The 12,664-nt window shown below is 43.5% G+C and overlaps 1 protein-coding gene across 5 annotated transcripts in view; it reads left to right on the forward strand.

Annotated features, from left to right (window-relative positions):
• Positions 1-12,664, forward strand: part of LOC105279153 (protein scalloped) — a 142,559-nt gene that overhangs the window by 56,172 nt on the left and 73,723 nt on the right. For 4 of the 5 annotated variants that reach the window (XM_011338731.3, XM_011338732.3, XM_011338730.3 and 1 more), the window contains one exon: positions 5,342-5,422. The exons of the other annotated variant lie outside the window; for it this stretch is intronic. In XM_011338731.3, coding sequence (XP_011337033.1) covers positions 5,386-5,422 — 37 coding nt within the window. In that variant the 5' untranslated portion in view covers positions 5,342-5,385. The remainder of the gene's footprint in view (positions 1-5,341; positions 5,423-12,664) is intronic. 5 annotated transcript variants of the gene reach the window in all.

The following is a 12,664-nucleotide window of genomic DNA, read 5'->3' on the forward strand; positions in this document are numbered from 1 at the left end:
CTCATGAGAGATTCATTGGCAAACGTCTCAACATTTCTGTTAAAGAGGAGGTATCGCCAACTCTGAGTTCATTTTGGCACGGTTAGTGGAAAAGTTTCGTTTTGACCGCAACTCGCGAGGATGCGAGGCCCTCACATGCTCGCATTCATCGGGCCGCGTTCGTTTTCTCCTTTATTCTCTCATCCTAGGCGGCCTCTCTTTTCCTTTCGCGCACTCGACAAGCTATAATATCCCTTATGGAGAGGCACGAGGGAGAGAGGGAGGTGCGACCGAGAGTGAGACGTTAACGAGCGCCCCGCCATTTTGAAAGCGCGGGAGCACGGCATAATTACTGCCTTTGTTTCGAACAATTTATATTAAAATGGAAAGCAATCTGCATTTGCAAATTAAATGCGCGCCGCGCGCTTCCCGTCCGCGTTCGCCGGGCTCGAGCTCGGGCCGCGGACGGCCGAGCGGTCGGGGCGGGAGGATAGACGGGAGGAGGGGTGGATTATCGTGATGAAGAGGAGGTGGACGGGGTGGTTACCGCGGGCGGCTCGTGTAAAATCAAGCGGAGGCTTCTGCTGTGTTAATTGCGCGCTGGTTATCCATTGCTCTCCGCCATTCCACGCTGTTTCGCGATACCACCGGCCACCTGAAATCCTGCCGCGGAACCGAGCCGCCGTCAATGCCGCCGTTACGTCAAACGATTAACGGTTTATTCGCGGAGAACGGAATGGCGATTGATCGTTTTAGGACTTGCACAAAAGACCACCTCCTCGTCCCGCTGCTTGGTGATCGTCAGTGTCGGTCGAATCCAGAATCTTTATCGGAAGGAATCTCGATGTATCGGATGCTGCCTGACTGATAAACCTGACTGAGAAACGCGAATAAAGTGAAATTGATCTGATATTAAACGTGTTTCATTAATATCGTATAAGAGAGAGCAAAACTAGTTGAAGTTAACATTGTTGGAAGCGCGTAAAAACTTGCAGTAACTTGCAACGATTTTCCGTTTTCGCCTTTCGCCCTCGGATATCCTTTCGCTTCCGCGTGGGCCGGTAGATTTGTTCTGGAGCTGCGCGAAATCGACCGGTTCCATCTCGTAAATTTCGTTTCGTCTGTCTCGTCCGATCGCGAGCTCCGCGACAGCCGGGTTGAAGTTTTAATATCCGCGTGGAATGCCTCGAAGGCTAAAGGAGACACGTACGGGGGAGGGGGGAAGCGCGGATATGCACGGCGACGACGGCGGCTGCAACTCACTCGCCGATGCCGACTAATTAGCGGTCTGATCGAGAAAGGCTAATGGAGGTCGTGTTCAAGTCATGGAACGTTTCTTGACTCCTACCACCACGGTAGTTCACGGGTGGATATACCTGGAGTATAGTGAGCAGCATGTAATGAATGCCCGCATCGCGCTCCGTTATACAAGTCGGATACAAGATGCGTAAATGTGTAGCCGGTTAATGGCGATCGCAAGATCCTGCTTGCTGCTGGCTGTTTGCTCTGTAATTTCAGTTCAAATCGGCGCGCAAACTTAATAACGCAAGTGTTGCCGTATGTATAATATAATTCGAAAATTGTGAGAAAAAGATATTCTAAAAGAGATTGTGAGATTCTATTATAATATTATATTCTTGAACTCAATAAATGGAAACTATTAATCTCCTCTCGTGAGTCTTGTTGCCTGTTTTACGGTTCTGCTTCATGTTATCTATTTCTAATTTTAGTTTTTATTTTTGCCTTTTTTTATATGGAAATAGTCTGTATTAACACTCGAAATCAGATAATTCCAATGACATGTTGAAATTATGCGATAGCTGTAATACGCGTCTATTTCTGCAAACATCACTCAATTTGACATTTATAAGCGATTCTTAGTCGCGTTTAGCGCATTTGTAACGAATTTCCGAATGACATTTTATATACATTCACATTATATACTTTTGCGAACGTCAGAAAAAACTCGAAATTATTGAGCGGAACGCAATCGTTTGGATTTTTTTGGTCCGGTTAAAAACAGAACTCAAATCAGTGCAAGATATGTAATACCACGATGTAGTATCTTATTAACCTCATTGGCCTCTTTCAATCAAAACCCACGTGGATAATAAAGGCGCGTACACTCGGATATCTCCAAAATGCCTCACGCGATAGTTTACAGTTTACACGACCGCTCGATCTCTCTCCCTCACGCTCTCTCACCCCGCAGCCCTTCTTTGTCGGCCCAATACATTCCCAGGATTATACGGTTTAAGGAACCTCGCGTGCGTGCGTGCACGTATGCACGAATATGCAGGTGCACTTAGCTTCCTGATGCCGCGGGCGTCGTTCCCGATGTCGGATGATGCCTCGGGCGCGCTTCACCCTCGAGATTCCTTTCCGCATGGAGAGGAACAGCGTTCCTTGGAACCTCGCATTCTTTTGCGAGGACCCGGCTTTATGCATGAGGAACTTGTCTCGTTGCGCGGATTTTTCAGTAGTGGTTTAAAAAAATACGCACGGTGCGACGCATGCCACGAAAGAGCGCTCTGCTTTTGAAATAAAGGCGGATTAAAAAGAGAGAGAGAGAGGCTGCGCGCGACTGTAAAATTCGCTACATGCCAGGCATGATAAGGGGTAACGGATAGAGACGCGAATCTACAGAATTGCTTTACAGCGTATTTTATTTTATTCGTCTAAATGTATCTTCCTTGTGTTTTGTCAATTTTGATTTGTCTCTTCATTGTTGCGATTGCTATGGAATCATTATAATTCCCGAGTTGCAAGCCGCCGAAAGCGGAAAGGATTATCACAACAACGACGCGTGAAAATTTCATTTGTGAACTATTTGTTCTATATTTATTCATGCTAGATTTCTGTGAACTCGGCAACAAAAGATGCAAAAAGAAGCTCACGTTTCGACGTCGTAGATACGCACGATAGGAATAAATACTTTTGTAATGCAGGTCGTCTTGTTCTTTCTTCTTTTCTCATATTCTTCTTTTCTTTTCATTTCTGTTGGTTTCCATTATTGTCGGCCCTTTCATATGCGTATTAACTTTTTTCATTATAAATAAATTACCTTAGTATTATCAAGTGTCGTGTTGTCTACGGTGAACGATGTCCAGATACGCATCAATAATGAATTCATATTATCTAGGAAACTTTTGTACCATCCTAATGCATTTTTCGTTAGGTTATCGCGATAGTCAAGTTACATTAAATCAGAGATTAATGCATGGTAACGAATCGTGCGAAATTATCTCTGTTAATAATTATGAGTCTCTGTTTATAATTACGTGCCGATGTTAATAATACAATAGGGATGCTTGCAGTTGCATTTGACAATTTGTTTATTTGTAAACGACTGTATATCCTGCAGCATAGATTCACGCTGATATTTTAGACACCTGTGAACATAGGAAGGCAATCAATGTATTGAAATAAAACGGAAACGGAATGCATCCGTGGAATGCTCCCGATTTAGGAATATTTTCGATGCTGTGTGCACACAAAGAGGTGTATTACAAAAAAAATCAACTATTTGTTATGCTGTTCGAATGGGTGAAACTGAAATTGCAACAATTCCATGTGTCCGTGTACTATTTTAACATTGAATATTTTTTGAGAAATCTGTCAAAGCGAATTATTCTGTGCTGTTTATTTTCGAATAGACTGCCGTAAAAGTAAAAAACAGAAAATATCAAAAACGAAGCATAAGTTTAATTTATGTTTTATTTAAAAGATTGTGTTATTAGTGTCATTATTACATTTGTAATATTTCGATAACAATGTAATATTTCGATAATATTCATATCTTTGTTATGAAGATATGAATATTACTTTTTTTACTCTATTTTTTTTTTACTCACGTAATCTTTATTCCTTACTCGCGTTAACTCTTTATTGAATATTGATTGCCTGTTATTATATAAATCTCTTCCACTAGTACTGCAAATAAATATCAAAACACAATAAGAGAAAATATCAAATAACCATTAAATATCTTTATTATGTGAGTCAACAAACAAAAAAACAAAAAGAAAATAACGTAAATGATTATTTTAATCCTTGAGCAAATCTAAGAATCCAGTTTCTGTCTCGAAGCCGATTTACGAGATCTGAAAATTGATTTATACCCAACAACTTCCTGATGACTCTGCATCATCGCTATGTAAGTCACTCTGAAAAACCAATGCCCTCGAAACATAATTCCATCCTCACGCAGTTATATAGAACATTTCCTGCCTTCTTTACTCGGCTCATAAATTTATTTACGTACACATGGTCATTAGTTTTAAATTGCATTAGTCTTGTTCACACGTTGTAACAACGACGCAGGCTATTTCAGATCGCTACTTCATTTGCTACTCTTTTTTCTATTTAATAGACTATAAATTTAACTTGTATAAAAACAGAACGATAACTTTAATTTGTATTTATTTACTTTATCAAACATGCCTTCCAGCTTCTTTACATATATATTATTTTAAATAATATTTGCAGCTCTGATTCCGTCGACGTAAAATTTCATGTAACGCACGCACATGTATGCGTGTATGTTGTGAACGATCGATCGATCTCGCTAATTAAACTAAATTGCGTTCGCCGTCGCGCATGTCATCCTGATGTAATTTGAAGGAGTACACATTTACGCACATTTAGCAGCATATGCACGTGCAAGTCAACTGTCTCGTTGCTCTCCACGCTTTCCGAAGATGCTCGTAAGCGTAACCGCGAACGGAATCGCGACTGTGCTGCTCACTTTGCAACTTACAACACGCCGATTTCACCGCAGAAACGTTGCATACGTGTGAAAGTCAGGACGTCCGGTCTTTTCGAAAGAAAAAATTCGCACGCGGACATAATTATCGCGCTTCGCTCCGGCGGATTTTCGATCATAAATCATGTCCCTTTGGCGTGCAAATCGCAACGAAATCTGGAACTTTTTCTTATTATTCAGTATCATCAAGTTAATCAAAAGATTGACAGTTGAATACACAAATCGTTAATCAACCAAAATTAATCTACATTGCTTAAATAGAATCGATTTTAATGCTGTTGCGTAACAAATCAAACCAGGAATTACCAGAGCTATATGTATAAGTAATAAAAAAGAACCAGATCGTAGAATATGGAATTCTACGTAGGACACACACGCGCGCGCGCGCGCGACAAATTATATTATTTTTATGATGAGATATGGGCTCCACTTGTTTAAAACGCATAATACACACTTTTAATTATTCATTCTTTCCATCTCTTTTTTGTTTTTAATATATATAGTTACATTATTCTTTTTTTTTAGCGAACATTCAACAATCGCATACTATCGATATTTACGCTAGTCTATATGTGACGATAACTGTCTGCATTATAGGTGCACCCACGTCGCCGTCATCCTGACCTGCCCGAGAAATCCTCATGAAAGACTGGGAACTCAGTACTCAGAATAGCATCGGTATCGTAGACATTTCTTTTTTTATTTTTTCTCTTTCGACGGCTCGCTTTAACCGGGCCTTCTTTTTTCGGAATTGCACCCCTCTTTTACTCTGTATATCGCTTTCTTTCTCTTTTCCTTGTCTTTTATGTCCGATTTCTTATTTGAACACGGATTTGTGTCATAATGGTGATGGTGCTGGTGTAACGGGCGCAACTTACGACTTTCCTGGTACTGGTAACGTAATTATAACGGTGAAGGGTGGAACAAATCGCCACGGGCGGCGAGGCGAACAATTCCGAATCGGAATTATTATTGACATTTCGCAAATGGATAATCTGACTTGCGTTAATGCGCAATTACGCGTTTTACGATGCGTTGCACAGATTTAATATTTTTCTCTCCCTTCAGAATCCTTTTTACATTTTCCACTTAATTTACATTTGAACGATTAAATCGATATCAATGAACTATTCACCGCGTTGCAATATAATCGATATTTATAAAAGATTGAAAACATGAAGAAGATTCCCGAGCTACATCTTCAAACTTGAAACACTCGAGATACTTGAGCCCTCTTCGTTCCAGTTACGTGTAATCCGTGCAAATTGAGACATGTTCGCAGAATTCGGTCTTTTTCTTAACCACGCGCGCGATCCTTCTGATATAATTGTCCTTTCTCTCGCTTCTCCGGTCGAATTGATCATAGCGAACGAACCGTCATCGCGGTCCAGCAACGGCCGTCCTTTCGTAGAATCCACGGATCCTTTTCTGTGCCTCCGGCTGCCCCTTGCCGCACCTTTGCTGCCATCGTTGCCGCCGCCGCCGCCGCCGCTGCCTCTGCCTCTGCGTCGAGAGTGGCCGCAACCGCGAATTACTTCGCAATTTCCCGAAATTGCGCAATCCGTGCGGGCTAATGGCCGCCGCCACCGCCGCTGGTAGCGGTGAGAGACCGGGGAACAGGTGGGTAAGAGAGGGAGAAAAGGGGGCAACACGGAGGGGGATCCAGGGTGCGGAGGGCGGTAGCCGACGAGGAGACCATTAATTAAGCAAAATCATAAACTCGGCTCGGCCGAGCGTGTGCGCGAGTGTGCGCGCACGCTCCCGCGCGCTCAGTTGCATTGAAAAATATGAACGCGCGTGGCCCGTTACTTTCACGAACGAGGTACTTACGTCGTGGAGAGGTACTGCCACCGCCGCCACTTCTCTTTGCTAATCGCGAACCGAGCAGTTTCCTCTACGCGCGGTTTACATCAGAGAGAGAGAGAGAGAGAGAGAGAGAGAGAGAGAGAGAGAGAGAGAGAACCGATATCATCGACCACGACAGACTCCGCGAGTCGATCGGGGTTCAATCGTTCGCTTTAAACGTCGAATTCACTGTTGGCGGCGTATGTCCGTATGAAATTGTACCTTCGTTGACGCGGCTGGATAGTCGCGGAAAAATCGCGCCGTCCCGCGCGTTGATTCTGGCGCGCGCGCACGGCACGATCGTACATCGTACAAATTGAGATGAATTTGTTTAACACGTTCACCGCGCGCGGCAGCCTTTTTTCCGCCACGAACGAAAGCACGATACGGTATACGTGCGTTTCGTACCGAGATGTTTTAACGTAATGAATGTGTTAACGGGGTGTAAAAGGTTTCTTACGTGTCTTATCAGGCAGAGATCTTTTGATTGATACTCGTGTCTTTTTGGCAAAAGTGTAATTTCAATATGTGATTTATGTACATATCTGAATTTAACTTTTTTTTTAATTTAGAGACTGTTGATATACCTCATTTCCTTGTATCCTTGAGTATCTGCTTGTACATTAGAGACGGTTGAGACAAAGAGGCGATGCATGAAATTGCACATTCAAATTTTATTTTGTAGGTAATCCAAAATGATTTACTTGTACACATTACAGTAATTACATAAGTTTACGCACGCGGTCCATTCGTTTCAATTATGTGCAAGATTCAGGTATTATTGTGCAAGCGGCATTAGTGTCCAAACCTGACTAACCGCGTTGCGCCACGATAACGCAACGAGAAGCATTTTTTCGCGATTACAACGTGTTTCGTGAAAATTACGAAAGGTTGCTTGAAGAGTAAAGGAATTTAATTACTCCGAAACCGACTTCCTACGCGTAAATCCCGCGTAGAAAAAGGCGTATTAAATAATTAAAAGTAGCGGGCAAATGTCACTGTGCAATGTGCAATCGTGTGATAAATTTGCCCGAACTCTGACGCAACTAAAACAAGATTTTAATGGCGCTAATGGTCATTGAATTTGTCGGCGGTGTACTCGTGCGCGCACGCTTCGACAGCGACACGATAAGCCTCGTTGTGAAACTCACACTCGGAACAGGTAAATTGATCCGCCGAACGTATCGACGTGCATTTTGCGCCATTATGCCGTGGAGAGTGCATGTTTATAACGTGTTACAACGCGAATGCACGCAATAGAGATATAATTTGTCGGAGCAAGTGGCTCAAAACGCTCAAAAATTTTACATTTCTGGTATAAAAAATCTCGATAATTCTCGATAATTCATTCTGATAAAAATGTGAAAAATCAGAAAATTTCGAAAAAAACAAAATTTTATTTTTGACGAAGTATTTCCATTAGTCGAGCAACAAGATATTTAAATTATTAATTCGTCAGATGAAAAAATTATATTTCCCGAAAAAATCTTTTCGCAATTTTGGATTAATTTTACATCAGCACATGGCTTCTGTGTAAGAACTACCTGCGACTTAACATGAGTTATTTCATGAGATACTAGAATTCATTATTACTTGACCGCCCATATCTGCAAAACCACCTGCGCCCACTAAAGGCTTAAACGCATCCGATGAATATGATGCGCGGGCGAGATGAAGAACAGCATGCGATGTTACAATAGCGCGATATTGTAAACGGCGAGGCGAGTGTACCGCGCAAAAACGTGGGATCCGCTATTTAAACGAGTCACGATAAAACCGATTTTCCACGGTACAGTTTTAACTTGGTTCGCGGTGGCGGCGGCGGCGGCGGCGTCGGCGATTGTGCAAAATCCAGCTCGTGCACGATGCATATGTATCGGGAATACATATATTACTCGGCGTGTGTAATACGTACAGCGGAGTCGGGCCTCGAGGTGTATCGAGGTCGACCGGTTCTCCAACAGCCGTCAGTCGTTAAGGGACATTGCGACACACGCGCGCGGCTCTTGTCGCTCCTCTCTTTCTCTTTTCCTGGTCGTTGCGGATGAGAACTTTAGGAATTGCAGATAAATTCGTTTTAGCCGCGTATACGTTGCGCCATACAATCGGGGAGAGCATATCTTACCACGGCGAAGTATTCGGAATAATTGCAAACGATTTTTCTTTTTTGTTATTTTGTTATTCAATATCTTTAATATACCAATCAATCATTTTCGATCATTGACGATCATTGATCATTCATGATTGACACCAGCGCTTGCTGTTATTTTCTATTAATTTCATCTTGTGAATAATCACACGCGAAATTAATACTGCAGTTTATCGCGTCAACTGTAATATGCTACTATCTCCAAAATCCTTACATTAAGTCTTTTCGTTTTGTGGAAAGGATCCTCCACGACCGGCCACCGTGGTCTAATGTGCGTCATCGCGCCGTGAAGCTTCTTCGTCGTAGATCTCTCAGCGGAGCGCGAATGAAGATGAAACCGGAGTAAATGAGCGCGGGCGGATATTTTTCTTGGCGGCAGTTCCCAATTTTACGTCCAGTCTGACGATGTCTCCGTGAAACCATCGCTTCCCTTCCGCCTGCTCGAAACGAGTCCGGAGACCAGCGTTATTTGTACGACGTTAAACCGTATTTACCTCCGGTGCTTTTCGTCGTAAAACCTAAAAGCCCGCCTATTTGCGTAAAGTCGTCTTAGATTTTACGAACGAGCAGGAAAAAAAGGACGAGGCACGCAGTACCGAGTTGGCGATTTCGATACTTTTCTGCCGCGCTTACGGCCAAACTGTGATCGTAAACCTCGGAAAAGTGCTCGCAATGATCGGCTGATACTCGCGGCCGATTTACCGCGCGGCATTGTTATAAATTATCAGTCGGTAGAAAAAATATGAAGGAACGACGCGGAAGGCATAGTCGGGCCATATAATAAATTACTGAGAGCCGTATTACAACGATGATCTACGCCTTTGTAGCGATTAAGCGAGACAATTAAGCGCCTCCACTTGCAGGATAAGAACGTGCTGCTAATTCTAAGAGAAAATGAAAATTTAATTGAAAAGCCCCGGGCGTGCACGACTAGAAAAGTCGCGATGGATAACATGGGAACGATCTCTCTTCCTCGTTGCGATTATCCTTATGAATTCACAGGCATGCCGTTATAATAGAAGACGCAAAAAGCATATCTGCGATACGACGTTCTATTAATGTGTGTGTATATCTTTTCTGTATTTAATATCTCTATATTATATTATAATATATATTAGAGTATATTTCCTAATTAAAATTTGATTATAAAATGACGTCAAATTTTCGCCACGTTTTCGTTAATTTTGCTACAACTAAATTATTAATCTTGATTTTGATGGAAAAATTTGAGAATTGTGTAATTTATTTTCCTTTTTTATAAAGTTACTACCTTAATTATTAATAATTTCGTTATATTGTCTCTTTCAAAATGCGTAAGAATTGATGGATTATAAACTCACATCCTTAATTGCTTATATCGGAACGAATAATCGATAGGAGTATAATGTAATGTCGGAGAAAATCCTTGTGAGATATGCAATACGTATAGTACGGGGATGCTGTTGCTGTTGTTGCTGCCGCTGCTATAATTGCGGCCGACGGGCGTTCCGATACAACAGATACGTAGATTGGAAATGCGTATGACTATTTAACGGTTCCCCGTTGCACAAACTACATTGATATCACAGTCGGCTGAGCGCTGCTGAGGTAATTAACCCCGGGATGCCCCCGGGGATGCCGCGGAGCTACTCACGTCGTTAACAGCCGCAAATAATTAATTGTTAATTAAATAATTATCAGTTACCGGTGAATCGGTTATTAACAATCGACGTAGCGTGCGCGCATACGCGATGTTCCGGACAGATGCTTAGAATGCACGTATATTGATCAACGACGTAACACCGATCCATAAGCCGTATTACCGATGCAAGCGTTACAATATGCAGCATTATGCAACATGTAGTAACAACCCACATTTTTCAAGCGCTGAAAATCATGTATAGATCTGAATGATGAATAGAATTTTCGAGTGAGATACAGGTTGAGAATATTTGAAAACTTGTACGATATCGAATCAATCAACGCATCTATCAATAATCTACATCTTTCGTGATTGATTTTGCAGACGTTAACGGTAGAGTACTACCGTTTTCTCGATCATGTGATCTAATTATTACATATTGTCTACCCACGTGTCGTTGCGTGTCGTTGCGTGTGTTTAATCTCCCGCGATGCAAAGAACGGCAGTTACCACTAATTTCGCTCGAATGCACGCTAAAAATAACCGATGCCGACGAAACGGCAGGACCGGTCCAGGCTCGGCGACTCCGGTTATCAGTGATTTACCGCGACGCGGGCAAAAAGCTGCGCGACCGATTGTCGGCGGCAACATTGTGGTGGGGCACACGATGCAGGGCGCGATGAAAGCTGCTTAAGGCCCCGGGTACGATCGGCATTCGATTCGCGCGCGCACACACGGGCCCCTGGAAAATCCGGTCGAACCGGACGGCGGCGCGGGACCGTACGGGAACGCCGCTGCCACCGTCGTCGCCGTCATCCTCTTCCGTCGAGATCAAAGGCGAGGCGAATCTCGACAAAGAAACCGCTTGCGACGTGGAGAAGAACAGAGAACGATGAAGCGAGCGGTAGCGGGGCGAGGGGTACGCTACGGCGATTCTTCGTCTGCTTCGCTCGCCGCTGAGGAATCACGCGAAGGTGTACCGACGATCGTTAGGACGATCGCGGGCCTCCTCGGACGACAAAAAGGGCTGGTCGTTTGTTTGTCGCGACTCTTAATGGCCGTCTTCGGGCGAGTTCGTAATTGGCGCGTTTGCACGCGCTCTTTGTACACCGCTCCTCTTTCTCTTCCTTTTCAGCTCGTCGCTGCGTCCCTCTTTCTTCCTGCGCGGCCCTCCTCCTTGCCGTCTTCATCGTTGACCGTCGTACTTGTTCTTTCCCCGTTTACCCACGGAAGACACAGTCTCCTTCCTTTTTTTGTCGTCGAGACTCCACTCGCTTCGCGCGTCTCCTCATCGGGGTACGCCGACGCGACGCGACGCAACGCTTCCCTCGTTGTCGTCCATTTCTCTCTCCGTTTATTCGGTCGTTTATTGCTCGTCCGCGATTCGCGAAAAAGAGACGGTACCCCGTTACGTTAAAGCCGTCGTTTGTCGCGGCGTCGCCGCCGATGGTCTTTCGACGCCTCGCGGTCTAACTACGCTCGTCCCTTTTCTACTCACGCTCACTAATTCAGACATTAATATTCTCGTGTCTTGCACTCGCGCTGTCGTAACTCATATAGATGGGCACATGCATTTGCTCATTTTTCCTGAGAGCCCATAATTTTATCATTTATTTCACAAGACGAATTTTTCTAACCGATAACTACTTATTAATCTATGTTGAGCATCTCTTTAAGGAATTTGACATTGTAATGAATTGCATACGATCTATTGATATTTTCTTTCCTTGAATCTATTACTTTCCAAAATTAGCGCTTAAGATAAAGCTGGAATTTAATGTTCTTCCCTTCTTAATCATTGTTTAATGTAAACATGTTTCGTGTTTGTCTTGTATATATTTCTATAATATCGTTTACCAAGTTTATCTCCTATTACGATGAAAACATGGTTAGAAATTGTATTACCGCGTCATGCAATCTATTTATCAGTGTATTCACTTTTAAGGAGTAACGATATTTTGGCTTCCCCCCTCCCTCTCTGGGACGTACGAATTCTACACGAGGATTGCTCTATGGGGGATTGCTTTTGCGCGCGCGTAACACGTCGCGTACAAGCAGTAATGCGTAACTCGTGTTGTCGCTTACTAACGCCGCGAGCGAACGACGAGCAGGGGTCGCATTTATACGGCAAGTTATCCCCGGCTGCGGGTACACCGTAACATAACTTTCCACCCCCGGACACGCTCGCCGACCGCACGGTGACCCCTCCCGCGAGCGATTGTCGACCGGGCGGTCCTCGGCGAGATTGGCGATGGTGGAGGATTAATCGAGCTCGCACAATAAATGATTCCCGCCCGTCGTTGTG

Source organism: Ooceraea biroi, chromosome 2 (genome assembly GCF_003672135.1).
Source record: "Ooceraea biroi isolate clonal line C1 chromosome 2, Obir_v5.4, whole genome shotgun sequence".
Taxonomy (NCBI): Eukaryota; Metazoa; Arthropoda; class Insecta; order Hymenoptera; family Formicidae; genus Ooceraea; species Ooceraea biroi.